The sequence below is a fragment of the Scatophagus argus genome, chromosome 15 (assembly GCF_020382885.2).
Source record: "Scatophagus argus isolate fScaArg1 chromosome 15, fScaArg1.pri, whole genome shotgun sequence".
In the NCBI taxonomy this organism is placed as follows: domain Eukaryota; kingdom Metazoa; phylum Chordata; class Actinopteri; family Scatophagidae; genus Scatophagus; species Scatophagus argus.
The window spans coordinates 10,496,501-10,519,395 of record NC_058507.1 but is presented as its reverse complement, the minus strand read 5'-3'; the positions used below and the strand labels follow the sequence as shown (position 1 = coordinate 10,519,395).

The 22,895-nt window shown below is 40.0% G+C and overlaps 1 protein-coding gene across 1 annotated transcript in view; it reads left to right on the top strand.

The window, feature by feature from the left end:
* myo6b (myosin VIb) overlaps positions 1 to 22,374 on the top strand; it is a 34,975-nt gene extending 12,601 nt beyond the window's left edge. Inside the window, exons 13-33 of the mRNA XM_046412499.1 lie at positions 930 to 1,087; positions 1,454 to 1,545; positions 2,024 to 2,096; positions 3,439 to 3,566; positions 4,271 to 4,366; positions 4,855 to 5,025; positions 5,870 to 5,908; positions 6,093 to 6,186; positions 6,748 to 6,878; positions 7,112 to 7,189; positions 7,325 to 7,454; positions 8,689 to 8,779; positions 9,706 to 9,856; positions 11,056 to 11,267; positions 11,377 to 11,455; positions 14,068 to 14,228; positions 14,348 to 14,398; positions 17,199 to 17,302; positions 18,606 to 18,740; positions 19,812 to 20,030; positions 21,052 to 22,374. Coding sequence (XP_046268455.1) covers positions 930 to 1,087; positions 1,454 to 1,545; positions 2,024 to 2,096; positions 3,439 to 3,566; positions 4,271 to 4,366; positions 4,855 to 5,025; positions 5,870 to 5,908; positions 6,093 to 6,186; positions 6,748 to 6,878; positions 7,112 to 7,189; positions 7,325 to 7,454; positions 8,689 to 8,779; positions 9,706 to 9,856; positions 11,056 to 11,267; positions 11,377 to 11,455; positions 14,068 to 14,228; positions 14,348 to 14,398; positions 17,199 to 17,302; positions 18,606 to 18,740; positions 19,812 to 20,030; positions 21,052 to 21,251 — 2,593 coding nt within the window. The 3' untranslated portion in view covers positions 21,252 to 22,374. The remainder of the gene's footprint in view (positions 1 to 929; positions 1,088 to 1,453; positions 1,546 to 2,023; positions 2,097 to 3,438; positions 3,567 to 4,270; positions 4,367 to 4,854; positions 5,026 to 5,869; positions 5,909 to 6,092; positions 6,187 to 6,747; positions 6,879 to 7,111; positions 7,190 to 7,324; positions 7,455 to 8,688; positions 8,780 to 9,705; positions 9,857 to 11,055; positions 11,268 to 11,376; positions 11,456 to 14,067; positions 14,229 to 14,347; positions 14,399 to 17,198; positions 17,303 to 18,605; positions 18,741 to 19,811; positions 20,031 to 21,051) is intronic.
* Positions 22,375 to 22,895: the final 521 nt, after the last annotated feature.

Genomic DNA, 22,895 nt, shown 5'->3' with positions numbered 1-22,895 from the left:
GGCCAGGTTTGATAGATTAATATTTCAGTAGGGCCAGATGCTGGTCTGGCCTGGAAGTGTTTTCTCCACATAAATAATGCAGCCTGTATCTGAAGGGGCAGGCGAGCATGGCTACAGTATAGTAAAGGCCTGCTGTCTGGGGAGCAGGTGCAGCAAAGGGGGCCTGGTTTTGTCATTAAGCCCCAGACAGATCCACCCGAGCCCCAGGAGGTTGAGGGTACCCGAAGGGGTGGTGGGCGTGATGGTATCAAGAATGACAGAGTCTCTAACTAGTGTGCATATGAAACATTGCAATGGATAAAAATGTCTGTCACTGAGATGAATTGTAAGGATCTCATGCATTTTATTAGGCTTACTGTTATTCTCTGACTGAATAGGCTTCCTCAGCCTTAGCATAGGAAGACCATTCCTGTTTGAAATGGATGAGGGTTTTCTTTTTTCTTTTTCGTTTTTCTTCTGAGGACTGGTTGTGTGGAATATCAAAAGAAGAAAGTGGATAATGATCTATCATAGCAAAAGACAGACCATTTTAAATTCACCTTCTTCCCAGATGGGACAGCTGAGATTCACTCTGGGTCATTGTGGAACTGCACTTTGGCCATACACTCAACCCCTCTAAATGATTAAAAAATAAATTGTGTTAAAGCGTCATTAGAGAATCTACAGTTCAAGGGGGTCATATCTTAGATTTAATACCTCGTCTTTAGCTTAGAAACCATACTTTTAAACAACCACCTAGTTTAGCTGTACAGATCAGACAGGGAACAGCGCTATGCGGCAAAAAGTGTCACATCAACACTGCTTAAGTTTGCCTGCCACGTGAAAATTGGGTTGATTAGGAAAAAAATAAAAGAGAAAGGTTTAATAAGAGACTAGCATGTCCCAGTTTCGGACTGTCTCTCACTGCCCCACTTTGTGTTTCCCTTCAGGGTGCCTCTAAAGGTGGAACAGGCAAACAATGCCCGCGACGCCCTGGCCAAAGCAGTGTACAGCCGCCTGTTTGACCATGTGGTCAAGCGAGTAAACCAGTGTTTCCCCTTCGAAAATTCCTCCAACTTCATTGGGGTGTTGGACATCGCTGGGTTTGGTAATGAATTTGCTAAAATGTGGAACATTCAGTTAAACTTTATACAATGTGTATATTTTGCCCAACAACGCTAATAACATAAATAAAAAATATGAATTTCTGCACATTTTGAGATTGACTGCATCTTGTGTAACTGGCACATTTTTTCATTGGTGTGTTTAGAATTAAATCTACTAAAGAGACATTTGTCTGTGCAGCTTGTTTCTTAATATAAGCACCCTAATGCGTACACACACTTCATTACCAGGGCTCATGCTTGAGAATTAAATTCCCCCGACTGCCATAATAAACGCAGGCTTTACAAAAATGTTCATTTTGGAAAATTAATTGAAATACATGTTTTTTTTTTTCCCCCCCTCCTCTTAGAGTATTTCGAGCATAACAGCTTTGAGCAGTTCTGTATCAACTACTGCAATGAGAAACTGCAGCAGTTCTTCAACGAGCGTATTCTGAAAGAGGTGAGTGAGCAGCGAGTGGATTAAGGTGATACGGGGTGGTTTCTCAGGACGTCTTTGTCCTTGGAAACCTGCCATGTCATGTCACTCACAAGCCAAACTCAGTGACTCTTTGACGAGCCAGGAGGAAGTTGTTGGCACACTAAGCTTCGCTGTATTTCTCTTCTCACTTATATTTTTCTCTCCTGTGCTCGCTCATTAGAATGCTAATTTCTCAGGGGACACGATGAGGCTTGTTTCTCTCCTGTGATCTCTTAACGTTATTCTCTTCCAAGGTCTCCAATTAAGGCGCTACAATTCTGGTTTAGGCTTCTTTCTCATTATCCGAACCGTGTGCTGTTTTTTTTTTTTTTGTTTGTTTTGTTTTGTTTTTTTGAGGTTGAAGAAGCCACTCAGAAAAATACTAACTAAATTTATATTAGAACAATTTTCAAAATGCTGTGTTAGCTTTAATTTTTGATGTTTTACCATGTCTGTGCAGGAGCAAGAGCTGTATCAAAAGGAAGGGCTGGGAGTGAATGAGGTGCATTATGTTGACAACCAGGACTGCATAGGTAGGTGTCAGTGTCAGCTTCACTCCAAGCACACTCTCGATTCTCAAACTCTGCACTTTCTAAAAATTCACTTCTCAAAGCTTTACTCTTTCCCTGCAAAAAATGAAAAGACAAAGAACCAAAAATTGTATTCTATAAAATCCAAGTAAACAACAGAAGGTGAAGAAGGTGTCTAAATGTTTGATTCCTGGCATATGACAGCAATCAAAGATGAACATTTGTAGAGTGTGTGTGCTGACATCTTTATGCATCTGCACCTTGGGTAATCTTTGGACGTGAAAGTAGGACCATCAAGTGACACTGAGGGACATCATTAAAATGAAGTGTTGCCTTTGAGAGCTTGTGTTGCAAAACATAAAATGACTGACAGAGACGCGGCCGTCTGTTGATCACACACACACACACCACAAACTGAAGTTGGTTCAAGCGTAACTTCAGCTCACCCGCATGGCATTCATTTGGGCCGTTCCTTGTGCTCTGGATTACACGTCAGAGCAGCTAAAATACACCTGTCAGGGGGGACAAAAATACCGGCTTCTCATTATCCAAGAAGATGGCATATCCATGTCTCTGAAGGGAGCAAGCGTAATGAGTAGTTGTGGGTTTTATGGCCTCATTCGATACAATGAGAAGCTGGAGAAATAATGCCCCCTCGATTTTGTTGTCATTGTCCTCCAACGAATCCTCGAATTAATGGTATGAAGTAGTCAGTGTATCAAGGTGAAGCAGTTTGATTTGTATTTCAAAGGCTGTGATTATTCAGGTGCGAGGTTAACTGACAGCCATGAATAACATTTATGACTTGCAAATGACCGTTTGGGTTGGCTATTAATTCAGTCATCAATCTCCAGGATTTATGCACAGGTGCTTGTTCATGCAGATTTTTTTCAGGGGTCCTTGGCTATTAGATTATATTCCAAACACAGCATAGTGTATGAATAATTCAGGCAAATGGCTAAACAAGCATCCTGACGTGTTTTGTACTTTTGAATATTCACATCCAGAAATGGTAAGCAGTGGAAATTTCCAATTAATATAAAATTCAGAAACTGAATGCTCTGTGATTTTATAACTTCTGTATCATGATGGCAGCTATGTTTGTCACCTCACCCCTTCTTAAGTGCCTACTAAATACCGTAGTAGGGATTCATGAATTGTGTTGTTGGTCCCCAAATTTATGGACATATTTAATGAAACTTGCAGTTTTTGGGCTTTCAGGCTTTGTGTTATCCGCGGGCATCAGGACAGTGTGCATTGTAGAGCTGGACTTAAACATGAATCGAAATAATGATGATAATAATAACAGTAATGTTGCTGATTCATGTTTAATTGTTGTGTCCAGATCTAGTGGAAGCAAAGCTGGTGGGAATCCTGGACATTCTGGATGAAGAGAACCGTCTTCCTCAGCCCAGCGACCAGCACTTTGCACTGGCTGTTCACAGCAAGCATAAAGACCACTTCAGACTGACGGTCAGACCTCTTCAGCTGTGCTCTCTTTCCCTCTGCCTCCCTCCCCCCCTCCCTCTTCTTTCATTACATCTTACTCCCTCTCTCCTTCGGCCTTCGCTTCCTCTCCAGCGTTCTGCTCTCTTTCTTTGTGTATGAAGTTCTTTTGTGAGACCAGGCAGTGATGTGACGGCGCACTGGTTTTGTCATTGTGTATGACGCACAGTACCAGGCCCTCCCTCCTGTTTCTTACCATAGCCACACTGTACTGCAGGAAGAGCTATTACTCAAATAACTAGAGACTAGTCTATGCATTAAATAGACTGAAAGATATTAATGTTAAAGTGAATGTGCTGTTTGACTGTACAGAATTCATACTCAGCATAATGCGTTGGGATCCTCCTTACTGATAAAAGTAATGAGACTTTGAAATACTGGGTGCCAAATTTTATTTTTTATCCTGAAGAATAATTTTGGCAGTTTGTTTCGGGGTTCCTTTATAATACTAGTGATCTCTGAATTTCTAAATAGTGGTAATTTTTGTTTTGTTTGATTTCGTTGCTCTGCCAAATGTTTCATTCTCCAAACCAGTGGTGCTCATTCAGTAGTGGTATGGATAAACAACATCCTACTGTAAAGCGGTGTTGGACAGGATTAGAGTGGAACGTATATACGTGTGTTTTAGCGCTGTCGTTTAATTTGATTTGCTTTCCTCCTCTCTCACTCAGGTTCCCAGGAAGTCAAAGCTGGCTGTTCACAGGAATCTTCGGGATGATGAGGGCTTTATCATCAGGCACTTTGCTGGAGCAGTCTGCTATGAAACGGTAGTTGTTAATACAGATGTCATTGTGTAAGGACTGGGTGCTATCTGAGTATTTTCATTAAACAGCTGGATTAATGATATATCCCGTATGAAGTTACAAGCTTTTAAAGCTGAATAAAAGTCAACAATCAATGAAGCAAATCACATGTTAAAACATATTTCAAGTCTGCAACTAATGATTATTATCCTGAGTAATCTGTTATTTGCTGAATTGTTTGCAGTCCTGAATCAATTTAAATCATAATTCATCAATTATCAAAACAGCAGCTGATTGATCATCTCATCAAATAATCATTGCAGCTTGATTCATATTTTGTTGCCCTGGTCCAAATGTCACAATAATACATCATTTATACTTAAGTTGCCTTGACATGTTTGTGAAATGCTTCAGGGATTCAAGAATTCTTCACTTGTTTTTTTTTTCTGTGTACGTCTGTGCAAAGGTCTGCCACTACGTAAACAAATGCATTTGCATGTGTGTCTCAACAGACTCGGTTTGTGGAGAAGAATAATGATGCCCTCCACATGTCTTTGGAGAGCTTAGTGTGTGAATCGAAAGACAAATTTGTTCGAGAGCTGTTTGAGAACTCCAACACCGCCAAGGACTCCAAACAGAAAGCTGGAAAACTCGGCTTCATCAGCGTTGGCAACAAGTTCAAGGTCAGAGCGATTGTTAAGAGTTTGACAGTCGCAGAACAGAAGTACAACTAAATATAACGTTTTCGTTTTTAGTTCAGGACAATGCTTTTTGATTGCTTTTTGATTTCAGTAGTGCAAATTAAAATAAAACAAAAATATATTTTTCATACTGATAATGAATCCACCGAGTTTAACGTAGATGTTAAAATACTCTTTTTATTTTTATAGATTCTAATGTCTTTTCTTTCTTTCCAAATCTACTGTTTACCAATTTAAACACATTACAGAATATTCCACAATGGTCCATTGTCTTTTTAGCTTTTTTTCAGTGTTTTCTAACTCTTATCTCTTGCAAGAGATATAAAGAATGAAACACTGATGTTTTTCTCACAACATGTGTTGAGCGAGCTGAAAGTACACACAACTTCCAGTCACATGTCTTATGTTTCAATCTTCTTCGCCTTACTGTATCTTGACAGTGTACAGATCTTTATAACAATATCAAAATGTCACTATGGTGCCATAGAGCTGCTCAGTAAGTGCATGAAGCAATTTAATGTTTGTTTGGGCCAAAACTTTCTCCAGTTAAACATAGATAAAACTGAAATGGCTGTCTTTGGACCCAAGGTAGAACAATGTAAAGTCAGTGCTATGTCTATATTTGCCTTGTTGTCAAAAGGTGCTATATTTACTCTGCTCCGACCTCACATGACCGTTAACTCTGGTTGTACCCTTCCCTCATTTGTGACGAGGTTGTGTGTGACTGTTGCCTCATTTGACACGTCTTTTTTGGCCACCTTCATCATTAAAAATATAAAAAAATCATTTGTCATCTTTTTTTTTCCCCCCCTGTTTGCTCACATAGACCCAGCTGAACCTGCTGCTGGAAAAGCTTCGCAGTACTGTGAGTCAGTTATAAGTCTACAGCATATACTGAAATGTGTTCACTCATTACTGCAGTACTATTATATACGTGTTGTTCAGATGGTGATTTTGAAAGTTGACAGGCACAGATTGAAAAGTACCATGCTGAGACTGGTCAGTTTTTCCTGATTGATCTTTGTGTGTGTGTGTGTGTGTGTGTGTAGGGCTCAAGTTTCATCCGTTGTGTAAAACCCAACCTGAAGATGGTCAGCCACCAGTTTGAAGGAGCTCTGATTCTCTCACAGCTGCAGTGCTCAGGTAGGACCCTGTGTGCCTTCACCCAGCCTTCCTACTGTATCCCACAGAGGTTAAACGTACTGACTGAAGTGAGTTATTACACTGTATTTCACTGCAGTTTGTCCTTGTTTTGCACTGCCATGGACATCACATTTTAGACATTTAGTCATATTAAATAATTCAGAAACGTTGCATCTGCACATAGGGCACAGACTTTGATGGAAGTTGAAGTCTGTTATGTGCTTCATGTTGCTTTAAAAAACATCTAACATATATATAGATATATATGACATCAGTGTCTACTGCTAAGTGATGCTAAAGTTAAAATGATCCTGCACGTAAATATAGATTTTTTGGCACTTGATCATACACACACACAAACTCAGACATTAGAGATGATAGATTAAATAAAATAGTGTATGCTGTATGATTTGTATAGACTTCAGCTTGCTTGTATTCAAGCTCTTAATGTTTTTTGATAGGCCGTCAGTATTTCACATTTTGCAGTGCACTCTAATTCCCCAGGGAATCTTCCTTGTCTTTAATATGTTTTTTCTTTGCTTGTGTGTTTGCCTCGATCAGGTATGGTGTCGGTGCTGGACCTGATGCAGGGGGGCTTCCCCTCTAGAGCCCCCTTCCATGAGCTCTACAACATGTATAAACAGTATATGCCTGACAAGCTTACACGCCTGAATCCACGACTCTTCTGCAAGGTGGGATCTCATAAATTGAATAGTTTTCTCCTTCACTGGAGCAAAATACTGTAATGTCTCCTGTTGGGTTTAAATGAATAGCTGATATGCTTGAAATAAAGCCTAATTGTTTTTGTGAAAAGCCTACAGCCTCACTGATTCATTTGGGAAAATATCAGCTCAGGATTTGTCCTACATTCTTCCTACATATACAATGTTGCTGTGTCACTGAATTTGAATCTGATTCTCTGTAGGCTTTGTTCAAAGCTCTGGGACTAAATGACAATGACTTCAAGTTTGGATTGACCAGAGTGTTCTTCCGCCCTGGAAAGGTACAGAGAAATCAACAGATTACATCAGATTAGCGTTGCCACTGTCATTATGCGGAACTCAGTAAACAGATGTGCCTCAAAAACTACAAGGATCAGAGTTTAATTTGTGTTTTTGTGTGTCTGTGCGTGCATCAGTTTGCTGAGTTTGACCAGATCATGAAGTCCGATCCAGACCATCTGGCAGAGCTGCTGAAGAAAGTCAACACCTGGTTGGTGTGCAGCCGCTGGAAGAAGGTCCAGTGGTGCAGCCTGTCTGTCATCAAACGTAGGTTGAATCCAGTTAACAGCAGAAGTTGTGATGTGTAACTCAAGCAGCCGATACAAGAATCTGCAGTGTAGATTAGCATTAGTCGTTTCTCCAAACGCACCATCAGTCACCATCATGCCATTTGCTGCTTCACCTGAGTGAATCCTGCCTAAAAGTTGGGTGATGCTAGTGGTAAAACCCTTTCTAAAAGAAAAAAAAAAAGCTCCCATATTGGAGGCTCCAAGTGTTCAATATGCTCCTCATACTGGAAAATCAGCAACATCACATGAACCTTCAAATGAATCAAAAGAAATGAATTAGTGAAAAATAGCCAGTGGCACACTTTTTTCTTGTTAGTTAAGCTTTTTCACTTTCCAGTGGTTGACTTGTAAGATGCTTTGTCATTTCTTCACAGTTTATGATACAGTTTTGATGGCTATATGGATCATATTTCACACTTTTTCATTAGTTCTGAATATTGAAAGCAGCAGCCTCTAGCAGTATGGAATATTACTGTAAAAGCAGTTTCTTGAACCATTACACTGTGCAAAGTTATTGATTTCCACCATATAACAAAGTGCAGGCTGGCTTCTGCTTATTTGTGAAAAGGCATCAAATGAATTTACATTAAAGTCATAAGAGATGGTTGCCTCTGCTTGCATAAACGACCTGAGGAAATTTATGCCCCTGACCATTTTATGTCCTTCGACGCTTCACCTTATTATCACAGGTTTCATTTGTGTGAGAACATGTATTTGCATACAAGATATTCTACTTGTTTTTGTTTTCATTTCTGATTAATAGTATCCATTATTGCATTTTATGCATACTTTATTATCATAATACTATATAATTTTTCTTCTTTTTCCTCTTTTTTGCTGTACTGTTGTGTGTTGTTTTTCGATCTAAAGAGGTCATATCTAACATTTATTTTTGAGCTTCTTGCACTGAAGGACAAATAAAATCTGTAAATTGTAAATAAATAAATAAAATCTGTAAATAAATCTGTAATTGATGTAATTGATTGAAGAGTTGAGAGCTGCGGTGATTTCAAATCTAGAAGAAGAAAAGACATAACAGAGGGGATGATATTAAGTTAGAGGGGAGAGTTAAGGGAGATGTGGAATGACAGTCAACAGAGATTTGGGGATGTTACTGTTCGTGGTCAGCACCTTAACCTCAGCACCTCTTGACCGCCGCTATTATTGTTTTTGTTTGTCTTTGTTTGAGTCTTGTTCTCGTCTTTCTGCAGTTCGGAACAAGATGAGGTACAGAGCCTTGGCCTGCATTAAGATTCAGAAGACTGTCCGCATGTGGTTGTGTAAGAGGAAGCATAAGCCACGGTGAGTCTTCTTCTCACACACACACAGACTCACATACATGCATCATTTCTACTTTTATCTTTCGGTCTGTCTCCACTCTTGTTCTCTTTTTCCTTTCACCCTGTTCTGTCCTTTGTGCTTTTTAGTTAAACTGATTCACGCTTGGTGGGTTTTGATGGTTTTCTCTCGTCGTGCATTTAGAACCTCAGATCAATCCAGAAAGTAATCTGTGGAGAAATGATGTCTACTGCACTGCTTTGGGAAATGTGTATCGCTGTATTGGGTTGCATTTGGAAAAATGGCTCTGGTGAAAGCAGCCATCCAGATGATGGGTTTTAAGATAGCTTTTTAGAATCAAATTTCAATTGTGAGTGCTAGTATGCATGATAAAATGTTTTAAATCAGCATATACACAGCTCAATATGAGGAATATTTTTTGGGCTAAAATGTAAAGCATCTACCGGGATAAGCGATAGAAAATGAGACAAGACAAGATGAGAAGTAAAGTATCTTGAAATGTACAAAATCAAAGGCCAAAAGTTGTTTTTTAAGTCTTAGTGAGATGGCTGTGTAACATGATGCATTTCTGACACATGCACCCCTGTCCCGTGATATTGTCTGTGACCTACCCACCAGCTAATCGTCAAAGTGTGACTATATGACCGGCGGGATTAGCTTGACATCACAAATCACTTTTCATTGGAATAATTAATTTTTATGCCCCTGAGTTCAAGATAAGTCCTCAAAAGTATATTAATATTTTACAGGAAGAGTGAAGACTGACCAGGACTTACAGTATATTTGGCAAGACATAACAATTAACACAAGGACACAGGATCAGAACTTGAAAAATGCATTCTTATTTTACTGTGTTTTAGAGTAATGACATATTCAGATATATAAGTAACATGTTCAACTGTACTTACATTTTTCCTCTTTCTTTACAGCATTGATGGTATAGTGAAGGTCCGAAACCTGAAGAAACACATGGAGCGGTTCAACGAGGTGGTGAACGGGCTGAAGGAGGGCAAGCAGGAGATGGCCAAGCAGGTTCAGGAGCTGGCGGCCTCCATCGACGCTCTGTTAGCAAAGATAAAGGTGAGCCATCGGTATATCTGTGAGCAGGCCTGACCAACGACACTTTTTCAGGTGCTTTGAGCATAACGTAGCATGAGAAATAGGATTTTCAGGAAATATCTGTTTATCCGGGGAAAGTTTTTCACAGACGTCTTGGATTTGTATGTTTCTCTGCATTCACACCTGTAGCTCCCCGGCACATCCTGTCTTCTCCAGTTGTCCGCTGTGCCCTTTCACAGTGTGCTCTGCCCTTTTCTTGTTCCTTCTCTCAGAATCAATATTTCCAATCACCTCAGGATAAAAAGAAGAGCTAGGTGAACAAGAAATCCTCTCCTCTCCAATAATGTAATTTAGTTGAGGCTGTTTCGTGAAATTATCAGACTTGGTTAGTGAAATCCCAGCTCTCCCTGTGCAATAAGAACTCATCTGTTTGGACCCTATAGGTACAACAAATCATCACAAACACACCTGCATGCTGTCCAAACATCTGGACGATGAATTCCCTGGTTGTGTTATGTGAAATGTTGTACTGTTGTTGTTGTTGTTATGTATGCAGTCAACAGGTATGTTTTGAGTTCTCATAGGTTCCTCGAGGCACCCTGATTGACAGGATAAAGCACCTGTGACCCCTGACCCTTTCTCTCCCCTTTACCCCAGACAGCCTCTCCACCTCCCCCTATGTTCCTCTGTTAGCCTATTAGCAGCCCTACTGTTGACACTCATGGCGTTCTCAGTGCTTAGAAATTGCTGCTGGCATAGCGTCTCTGAGTGAATAATGCATGAGATGCCAGTGGCTGTCATTCAGACCTCTATACGTCAGGGACGAGACCTTGTCATCTTCCCTCACTGCGCCACCATTAGAGATTTGCACTAATGAATCTTCACAATACGGTGACCTCTTCTCCTCCCGCTGATTGTCTGACAAGCATAGCGGGGAATTGAGAATTGTGGCTGCGGTGTGCAAGTGACAGGCCCGGTGTCAGTCAGTGTCTTCCCTTGTTGCCACATGGGAAGGTTGTGCCGTTGTAGAGTCATGGTATAAATGACTCTCTCTCCTGATAGAAAGTTGGTAAAAACACCTTGTACTAATGGTGTTCAAAGCAGTTCATGGCTTCAGACTCCTCTGAGGCTTAAGGCTGAGAACTTATTGAACAGTTGGATAAAGAAATATAAAGTATTTGCTCATTTTGTGATCCACCATTCATTCTCGTGACTCCCAGGCCACAGTGATGATGACTTGGAAAGAGATTGACACAGAGTACCGGGGGCTGGTGAAACGCTCAGAGCAGCTGCTTTCCTCAATGCAAAAGAAGAAACAGGAGGAGGAAGAGAGTGAGAGGCTGAAAAAAATCAAGGAGGAGATGGAAAAAGAGAGGAAGAGCAGGGAGAAGGAGGAGCAGCGACGCAAACAGGAGGAAGAGGACAGAAGACTGTAAGTGGTGGTGGTTATTTATCAATAGAAATGTTGGTAAATGCAACATAAAAGGTTTGAAACTGTAAGTTGTTTGTCAGTTAAAAATTATGTTCTCCAAACATTTTAGGAAAGCAGAGATGGAGCTGAAGAGGAAGCAGCAAGAGGAAGATAGAAAAAAGAGGGAGGAGGAAGAGAAAGCAATTCAGGTTCGAAACACCCACGTGTGTGATATTTTTCCATCTAATGTTGTGCTCTCCTGCTAACAAGTTGTAAAGAATTGTGTCTCCACAATATAAAAAATAACTATCTGGAAGGTCATTTTGCTTTTGAATATTTTCCCAAACATTTACAGCGTGGAAAAACCAAGTAAAAGCAAAACAATAATGAGTTTTTTTTTCTTAACATATGAGTTGTAATACATCATGAGCGAGTATACTATATGCGCTTTTGCACAGGTCATTTGTTTTTCATTTTATTGAGTTAATACCTTCTCTCAGTCTCTGTTGAGCATCTTGTTTGTGACGCCTTCATGGTCCCCATGAAGCATGAAACATTCTGATTAATAGCGGATGGGTTGCAGGTGGATGAAATAATGACTGAGAAGAGTATTAATTGCATGACCTGCAGCGATCCGCACACAGCAGAAGCGATACGTGTTGCTACCTATTAAAAACGACACTGTGCACATTTACGCACAAAGAACATCACCTTAACTTCATTAACTGTTTATCTCCTCACGTGGCGACAAAATTAGTCAGGATCTAATGTTAATTAGTGTTCCCTGTTCTTCTAAACTTTGCTTTATAAAAATGCCCTAGTGTCTATACCATGGTTACACCTCCGCATAATGGTAAGAGCTACAACAACATGTCAATTCAAGTAAAGAAATCAACAGGGAAAGAATCTGCAGCAGTTCTTAAAATTGAATATACGGTTTGAATCATTTTTCAAGCAAAAACATGTCCAATAATTTTAAGATGCCCCCTTGGACTAGACTTTTTAATATTCAAAAGTTAATTGACTTGCCAAGAAAAGCAGTGGAAAATCAGTAGACGCTCCAGTATCACAGACTTCACCATCATTTATTGAAAAAGATTACAGTATGTATCCAAACAAATGGACTGTAAGCTGATCATAAGAATTTTCATATACTAAGAACATTTGTTGAACAGTCCCTGCTTTCAACATCGTACTTAAAGCAAGTGTCTTGTCTCTTGAGGACGGTTTTATGTCATTTTTAATACCACACTGACCGTACAATTTCATCCATGGCTACCGAGGACCTAGGATAAACTGTGACATATTGTTTTCTGATAAAAAAAATCATAAAAAGCCACTGGTATGGTTCTGATTTTTCCTCTTAGCAGCAGACCCCTGCTGCTCTCCCCTCTGACTGAAACGTTCGTTAGCTCTTAGTTCTCCCACTGCAATGACCCGCGTCATGACATTGCTCAGGTTCGCCGAGGACTGCCCACGGGGTCTTGATTGATGATTCTTCTTCCTGCTGAGTTTCTCCTAACTGAACTACCTTATTCCCCTCTACACCTTATCCTGTGTTTTATTGTCACCTACAGTTTGTCATCTTTATCCGTCTCTGCCTGTTTCCCTCACTCGCGTTGGAGCTGTCGCATTTTTTCGTTTCATTGCCGTTTCTTTCCTTAATGTTTCCTTATCACTACACACACCTGCTCCTCTTCAACTCGGCCGTGTCTCAACAGCCGTCCATTCATCCATCTGTTGCACATGCATCACACCTTAAGCACATCTGAAGCCATTTTTATTCACTCGACACCAGTTGGACATTTGCATGCTGTCATTTTTTTTTTTTCCTTTCTAGTATAGCGAGACAGTTGACACCAGGCTGTCATAAGCCACATGTCTCAAGAGACTCTTTGCAAAGTCTGTTTATCCGCAGCTCCAAAGCTGAAAGCTGCAGCAGCAAAGTTTCTAAGGGTGTCTGCTGTGACTTCGATCTACTGTCTTCTTTGCTATTTTCTGCTGTGTCAAAGGTTATTCTAGCGCTGTGTGCAGCTCCCTTCAAACTTTGTATCTTTTTTTTCTGCACACCATCCAGTCTTCAGCTCTGCAGTTTTTATTTTGTTAAGATGAAACATCTCTTCCTGTGTGTTACCCATATCATTCACAATAGTGTAATGAATATTTGTGAATATATTTTTGGGGGGTTAAGCATTTTGCATAAAATATCTACTATTTTGCAATAAATACTTTATAAAGCAGCTCAACAGTTTAGCTGCTTTAGAGTTTAGGGTCTCATGCTTGGCTGTGTTGCACAGGTGCTGATTGGACCCTCCTACAGTATGAATAATATATATTTAGCTGGATAGGCATTCATATTTAAAGCTCCTCAGAGAAAAATATCCATTGTGGACTTAGTGGCTTTCTATAAGAAGAAAGCAGAGGGATGTATTCAGATAGATGGGTGAGATAGATGTGTGTATTCATTGATTTACCCTGTTAACTAGTGACTGTGAGGTTTGGGCTATTAACAAATATTTTTGTTCTACAAAGTGCAAAATTAAAAAGGAGTTTCAATCTGGATAAAACCCTTTAAAAATGTCCCGCTGGCTGTTGTTGGATGTTTGTCTGCAGTGTGGCCTGTTTCGTCTAGACAAATGACCAATAAAGCTTTATTAGCAACCCTGGATAAATAGGTCTAATAAAGCTTGGGCACACAGCAGAGCTCTAATTGTTATGAAGGATCTGGCAGAAAGGAGGGTACTTGTGTTTAGACAAGATCTAGATTTATGTAGATTTAATAAAGTCACAGTAAAGGTGGACGTGCTGTGTGTGTTTACAGGCCGAGTTGGAGATTCAGCTGGCTCTGGAGCGGGAGGAGCAGGTCCAGCGCACCACCGTGCTCGAGCAGGAGAGAAGAGACAGGGAGTTGGCCATGAGAATCGCTCAGAGTGAGGCCGAGCTCATCACTGAGGAGGGGCAGATGGACGCAAGCCTGCGCAGGTGATGCACGTGTGAACGTGACGGACACATTCGATATACGATGCATATGAAGCGTGAACATTCTGACCTCTGCATGCTTGTGTAACTGTGTTGTCCCTTGTCGCTGTGTTTTCTCCCAGTGATGAGTCTTTTTCAGATCTTCCTATCTCTTCATCCTCAGCCCGAGCCATGTAAGATACCGGCACAGCACGGTTTCCATTACCGCCCGTGTCCAAGTGTACCTAGCACCAACAATAATCACTCCCTCGCTCCCTCACTGTCTGTCTGAATCTCTGTCATAGACCTAAATCTCTAAGCTCCTTAAAATAGAGACAGGATTATACCAGCAATGCAAAGCCAACATAAAAATCCTTTGATTTCAAGAACTCACCAGTCAAATTTAGATGCATGCTGTGTGTTGTGTTATGTGACACTTATCACCAGATAAACCATGTAGAGGATAATTATGAATGATCATTGGTTACTCAGAAATGATGACACGCCAAATCATGAATGAGAACTGGATCAGAATGTGCAGTATGTGATCTTTTTCTTTCTTTTAATTGGCCCTGCTGTGCCTGTTAAAACCTGTCTGTATCCTTTGCAGTGCTGGTGTTCAGCACAAGCTCATCAGTCTGACCGTTTGTGTGCTTCCCCTGATTCACACATGGAGCTTTTATGCACTCTTCCTCTGTATGCAAGTGTAGTTTCTAACTGCTCTCTACCTGTCTGACAATTACATAAGACTCACTCCACTGCAGCTCTAGCTTAAATCTCCCTAATGATATCAGTAGGTTTAAATTACCAGTTGTTTGGTGTCTAATGCTATTAGTAAATATAGCAAATCGTTATGAAATATTTATTCCGGTGCAATTTTCTGGTACAAAATCATGCTCTATTTATTCACAAGCAGTGACAGTGAGCTCAGCACTATTGTCAACATACTGTGCTGTGTGCAAGTGAATACAAGACAAGGTGTCCTAATAGAGACAAAAATAACTGAGGGTCGAAAGGGTTTTTTTCATATCAGGACATCTCGGAGCGTATTATTAAGTCCACCTACTACAGAGAATGTTTTGTAACATTTGCATATCGTTTAACCCACTGGTACCCAAAAAGTTTGACTTGTGATGTCCACTTGTGACCCCCTCAGCCGAGCTTATGACCTTACTGTGCACACAAGTTGTGAGTAGTTCAACCAAAGAGCTATTTTTTTTCTTCACAAACTGTTTTATTTGAGAGACCTTTAGAGGTCTGAAGAGCGGAAAGTATTTTACGAGAATAAAGCAAACAGAAAGAAAACACAATAACACTGAGGTTACATTAATATAAACAGCCATTTAATCATATGTTGACCATTCAGATATATCTTGGGTTCCCTTGCGGATTTTTGAAGCCCAGGTTGGAAAACACTTTGATTTAGATGAAGCTGTTGCAGCATCACTGAGGACAGTCAGCAGGTCACACAATGCGTACTGCTGTTCCCATAGTTACATGCAGCTTAGTGTTCAAAATCCTTCCCTTGTTCACTCATTCATTATTATAGTTTATAGTGAGCTGTAAATTGAGATGCAAATATCGCTGAGTCACAGCCACTGACTGAGCACAGTGTTTAAACTGCTGCTGGACAGTTCTCATCCAATATATAATAAGTACTCATGACATACTAATAAATAGTCATCTAAACACAGTCCCACTATCTGTGTTTTCTCTCAAAAACAGAGAGAACTCGAAGCCCTCTGCGTCTGCCTCATCTGCAGGTCCAATGGGCACAAAGTTCCATTTGATCCAATAGCCTGTAATCTTGCCAGTGCTCAGCCATCCAGGGCCCACGTTGCATGTCTCCTTTGCTCCTTGTGAGTCAGCTGACCTCTGGAAACCAAAAGCATATCTGGTTGCCAAGAAAGACGCTCCAGAGGCCACGTGTGTTGCATGTGCACACCACAGAGCTTAAGCGCATTAAAGAATGCATGCGGGAGAGGTAGACACACTGGCTGGCGTTGCTGGCCTGCATAGCCATCCATTGTCTGTTCACCTGCTGCCAAAAGCAAAGCCGTGGCCTTTGCTTCACCTCCACCTGCCCTGATTCATCACCATCATGTACTGGCACGTCTCAGCCGGAGTGATGATGATCCTGAATCAGTTTCATCTTTGCAGTCAGTATGAATTATAAATGGTAATGGTAATCTGGCTAATGATTCGTGGATCGGTAATCCCCTGCTCTGAGACATTAGCAGCTACGTCAACTGTAAATAGAGGAGTTAAATCCTTCGTATTATTGAATTAGCAGTCTCAACTCAGCAGGGAGGCTGGAGACACGACTGACATGAGCTCAGACTTCCTTCAGCAGGGATTTAAGTAGCTGAAACTTTGCACAATGAGTCTGATTCATACATTAAGTGCTGCATCATTTTGCCGTTATTTTCAAATCATCTCTCAGTCCTGTTAAATAAACTCACTCAAAATACCAGCAGATGTAAACTGGCATCTGGCAAGTTGTAACATTAGAGGAGTTTGCATCATTTTAAGTACAGTTGAAATATTAGGCTGCAAGGATGTGGACGGAGTCTGGCCTTCAGCTCCCCTGCTGACCGGCCTTTAATGTGAATTTAATCAGCTGAGACAATGAGGAACACCTGAAAGAAGTGAGGCATCTATTTTCATTTCTCACTGAGGGAGGTATACGTAATAATCTCTGTTTGTCTTTTAATATTCATGCATTTTTTTTCTGCTATTGAAATTCCACTTCACAGTACACTTGACAATTATTACATCCAGTATAATTACACATCAAATGTTGCTTTGCTGTCAGTTATTCACTAAATAAATTCTACATTTTGCTTTCAGTGAAGTACAGCTTTTAGTATTGCATCTATGAGGAGCTGCTGTTCTTTTAGAAACCGGCACCTCCCTGATTGTGAAACTTGTATTGCAAAATAAGAAAACCTCAGACCCATAATCTCGCCCACGTTCATCTGTTCCACACTGCAGGGGTCCTCAGGTGCAGGCAACCAAAGCTGCTGCTGGTGTGAAAAAGTATGACCTCAGCAAGTGGAAGTATGCTGAGCTGCGAGATGTCATCAACACTTCCTGCGGTGAGAAATCCCTAACACGCCCAAGTTCAGCACGATGCCGCCCTTATCAACAAAGTGTGTGTGTGTGTGTGTGTGTCTGTGTGTGTTTCCACAGATCCAGCCTTTACAAACAGATCAAGGCACTAGAGCTCTTAGTGAAAGGCACGATACAGCTCTTTGCCCTCCTTTATTACAAAATCTATTTACAGTTTCAGCTCCCACATTAAATAACTCAGCAGCAGCTCAGTATTCTGGCACCTTCGGTGCTTTGCCATCCCCATACAAGTTTTTCATCTGCGCTCTGTGTCATTTCTCTCTCCGTAAGGTTTTTGAGAAGCCTAAGTGACTGTTAAAAAGCTGATACTGCAGCTGTACAGAGTGTGGACAGAAGATGTCTTGCCTGAAAAATCAAAAGACCGATCTGAGGACGTTCCCACAGCTGCTATGGCTCATCAGCATGCGTTTTAGTGCTGGAGAGAGGAAATTACCACCATTATAGAGGATGGCAGACTTCTGGCCTTCCTAGTCATTCCCCGCCAACCCTCTCCTCAGTCAGCATGAAAAGCAAATGCCTTTCTGCTGGCACGCTCATCAATGCCTATATAATTGCCACTGTATACAGTACACTGATCAGTGTTAGGGACTCTGATATCCCCTGTGGGATTCCAAGGACATCTGGCTAATTCGTGGAACGTCTTTGCTTTGGTGGTGATACAAAAATGCTGTGTTTAAAGTCTGATTATTCACTTAAGGCATTGTTTGTTGTGAATGTTTGTATTTCATCAACAGGAAGAAAACACATTGTGAGCCCCTGAACTCCTCATTATAATTTGTTACATTTTGAGCTTAAGTGCAGCTTCATCAAAATTAGTGCATGTCCCTAATATATTTAGCTTTATTTATTTGTATTAGTAGAAAGAAAAGAACTTAGTACATAACTTCAATCATCACGTCACATAACAATAATTTTTTTTAACTAGAAGATACTCTCATTTCTGTCCCCAGCTGAACAACTATTTTCTGCTGAGAACTATCTTATATTTCGAGCTTGATATTGTAAAACTCCTTCCCAATGTTAGACGTGTCTTAAATATTTGTTCAGAGAATAAAACAAATTAAATTAGAAACAGCAAAGTATCCCTTTAACACTTTGGATGCATATGGAATTGTTCATATCAAGCTGATAATATCACATATTTACCGACTTGTGTGGAAAAATCAATACTTGGGATTGAAGTTGTATATTCCTGTCTGTCCATGTTGCCATTTCTCTTTGCTTGTTTCATTTACTTGAGTTCACACTCTTGTCATGCTGCATTCACAGACATTGAGCTGCTAGCAGCCTGCAGAGAGGAGTTCCATCGTCGTCTGAAGGTCTATCACGCGTGGAAGTCCAAGAACAAGAAAAGGAATGATGATGGAAGTAATCAGAGGGCTCCTAAATCTGTCACAGATTATGGTTAGTAAAGAGATTTCTCCCTGCATTATCCCCTTGCTTTAAAATGCTTTCATTTAATGCTTCGCCTGCAGAAATCTCTATATTCACAAATACAGCACATAAACATACGGTACATTTCACACCATGCACACATTGCCTCTGGCACTTTTAGGTTGCAGGTTTCAACGTTAAGGTTCTCCACTTTGGCCTCTTGCCGTGGTTGGCATGCATGAATTTACCTGCACACAGATAACCTGCCCGTATTTCCTAAAATTCAGTTAGCTGGGGAAACGCCAGCAGACCAAAAAAAAAAAAATGCAGCCGCCTTGTGTCTTGCCCCGTCAGAAATATTTGTTCTAATTAGCAAATAACTGCCAGCCGTGCCTTGTCGGCTTCAGTGGCTGCTGGTGTGACAGCTCACTGCTTTGCTCAGTTCATTCTCAACTCAGCCAAGCATGGTTGGTGCCACACACACACACACACACACACACACACACACACACACACACGCAAATGTTATTTAGCTGCTTGAAAACTCACCGGTGCTCTGCATTTCCCTTCATTTCACTTCTTTTTCATCTTATAAACAAATACTAAATTTGATGGGGAATGGGAACATTACATTCACTGTTGCTTCTACTTTCACTATATTTGCTCTCCTTTCTCTTTTGATATGATAGCTCCTGAAAGCCATGCTGCCTGTTTTTTGTTTGCCTTATATTTGGATACTGTTCTTGGCCTCCGCTGATGCAGCAGGGGTCTTATCGAGGCCATTTCATAAGAGACTAAAAGCAGCTTTACCTGGCCTTTCCATGTGATATTTACTTGGACATTTCCTGGGTCCTCTTTCATCTTCTGTGTTTTGAAAGCTTTATACTTTGTTTTATACTCTGTGTGTTCGCTGCAAAACATGTAAAAAACATGAGTATTATTAAGGTTACATTTGTTTAAGAGCAAATGACAGATGCTTTGTTGTCCGTACTCCTCCTAACACTGCTACTCCTGAAATAAACAGTAACTTATGCTGTTAATATAGCATTTTTAAAAGTAAAAAAAAAAACAAAATAACATATTTTAATGATCCAACTGTAGCTGAACAGAACCCAGCTCCTCCAATGATGGCCCAGCATCAGGAAGTGGTCATGAACCGCCAGCAGCGATATTTCCGTATTCCCTTCATCAGGCCTGCCGACCAGTACAAAGATCCCCAGAATAAAAAGAAAGGCTGGTGGTACGCCCACTTCGATGGGCCCTGGATAGCCAGACAGATGGAGCTTCACCCTGACAAGCGACCTATTGTGCTGGTTGCAGGTGAGTTAACAGCTTTTGCTTTCTTGTTTTTTTCCCCCATCACAACAAACAGAGCGTCTCTAGAAAATAAACCTTTTAGGTCTTTTCAGCCTCATCACCTTTCAGGGACTTTGTTTGAACAAGAACTGTGAGCAGTTCATCCACATACTGATTTTTCCTTTTAATATGATTGGATTTGAAGGATTTTTGTGTCCAGTAAATACAGAAATCTGTGTTTGTAAAACATTTTTGTGCAACAGAAATATTTTTTTTTCCCTTTTAACAGCTTTTTGCTTTTCTCCTTCATTTAATTGTGTTTTCTCAGATTTTTTAAGCCTGACCCCCCATGGTGAGAAAGTTAGTCCCTTAAGTTCCATTCACTTGTTTTGTCTTATAAAGTGCCCAAGTAAATCAGTCAGTCGATTAAATCATAATGATATAAAACAGAGAATTTGAGAATTTTTCCACATTTGAAAAGTTGGAAGGAAATTAATGTTTTGTATTTTTCATTAATCTGGACAAATTCATGTAGACTAATTGTTTCAGTTCCATTGTAGCATATATTTTATGTATTTGTGTGAGTGAATGAACTGGATGATCCCAAGTGGTGATAATGTTCACTCTGTTATTGATTATTCTGTTCTGTGGAAAACAGTTGCAGCTAAATAACTCAATCACAAAGGTATTTAGTATTTAGCGTACAAATACAAAAATATCAGAAAATGATTCTACATAAAACAAACTTTTGTGTAACAAAAATATTTTCATTAGCATCTCGTGAGGCTTCACAGTCCTGTTCACACTGCTGAGTTATTTTTTAAAAAGTCAGTACAAATGCCTGTAGGTGAAGTCTTCCAATTTCTTCTTTTGTCTGACAAATAGTCCAACACCCGAAGATATCAATTCATTTATAAAGATACATAAATCATAGGAAAGCAGCAAAATTTAAGTTTAAGCACTACTACATATTCTTTTATGTAGAAGTGTTTGATGAGTACATGTCCTTAAAGCAAACCCCTGTCCTTTCTTGTCCACCACTCAGGGAAAGACGACATGGAGATGTGTGAGCTGAGTCTGGAGGAGACGGGTCTGACCAGGAAGAGGGGTGCGGAGATCCTGCCCAGGCAGTTTGAAGAAATCTGGGAACGCTGCGACGGAATTCAGTACCTCAAGAAAGCCATTGAGAACAAGCAGGCCCGCCCCACACATGCCACTGCCATGCTTCAGAGTCTCCTCAAGTGAAACCAGAGCAGAGAGTTTGGCCCTGAAACACGACACTGACACACACGGACTCGCGGGGCAGCACAGTGGACCTGTGGTTTGTGGAGTGAGAAGGAGGATCCACAGTTTGACACTCACACTGTTTCATTCACTGAATAGTCTCCTTTTTACATTTTCACTTTTTATATCTTTATTTTGCTGTGTAACACCTTGTTGGTGTAACATTAGTGTTTAGTCTTCTCGAATGCTTGAATGAAAAACCCATCCGTGAGCCTTAAGCTGAAACATCACTGCACTACACCAAGAAAGTCTTAATAGGTGCACATCCTCCTTAGCTATAAACCCGAAACCTTAACGGTCTGCAATAGAGACAATAAACTAGAGTGTAGAAATGTTTTAAATAGTGTGTGACAATCTTGTCGTTGAAGTCATATGTTGTGGTCTTCTGGATATTAAGACTGTAATCACTATTCAGCAATCCGCACCTGATTTGAATGAAGAATTTTTCATATAAATGTAGCTTAAAAGGGACTATAACAAAAAGTTTTTTTCTGAAGTACTGAAAGATGATTATAATCATCAATAAAATGTATTTTAAATATAATAATATTATATTTATAATCTATATCTATATAATTTTATTAGAGTTATACTTCATTTAAATAAATTCTAAAATAAAGGTTCCCCAATGATTTCAGGCAAAATTTAAATTTTTCATACTGGTTTTATTAAGACTTTAGAAGCTTCATCTTCTTATCCACCCATTATTTTCTTGCTGCATATATACATGATGTTGAAATCCTTTAAAAGAGAAAGTTTTTTGTATTGTTCATTTGTTATGCAAGAAGGAAATGTAGAAGTTTTCATGTTTGCAGTTTTGTGGGTTTGGGTTTGTTTTTCAGACATTAATGTAATTTTTGTGTGTGTGTGTTGTGTGTCTTCTGTAATATTTTATTAAGCTGTTTACTTGACTCCTCTGCTGGCAAAATCAGGAACATTTGAGTCATCTCATTTGACAGTCATGCAATAATTTAAGAATTTAATTTAGGATTAAACTAAATTAAATTCTGCTGACTTCTTTTTGAATCTGGTTGTATGTTGGTCTTTGCACTGGGATACTGCAGAAAATAAACATGCACCCCCATGTTCTTTGTTAAGTTACTACAGATAATTAACAAGTGAGAACAACTGTGTTAATTCACAAAAGGTGGCTGTTAGTGGTCAGTGCTTTGTAAATGGAGCTGACATCCTAACAGTAACAGCAAGATTATTGTGCAAATCAATTCAACAAGAAAGGCTAATGTTGTGGCTGATGTCATCACTGAGCTGGGGCTCACTCCTATTAGTCCAGTTGATCACTTAATGGCAGTTGATCACTCCCATTAAGTGATCAACTGGATTAAAACAGACTAAAGGTTCTCTTGGGTGGATATTTTAGATTTTCCTGGTTGATTGGTTTCAAGTATGGTTTGTTCAGTGCACATTTTCTTCATATTATTGGTTCTTTTTAGCTAGTTTTGCAGGACTTTGATCTGGGAAAGTTAGTTGACTTTGGCCTTTAACTTATTGGTTATGTATCGTAACCCCAGATTCTATGAGTATAGGCACATTGTCACACAACCAAACAGCCTTTTAACTGTGAAAAACAAACCAAACATAATCGGT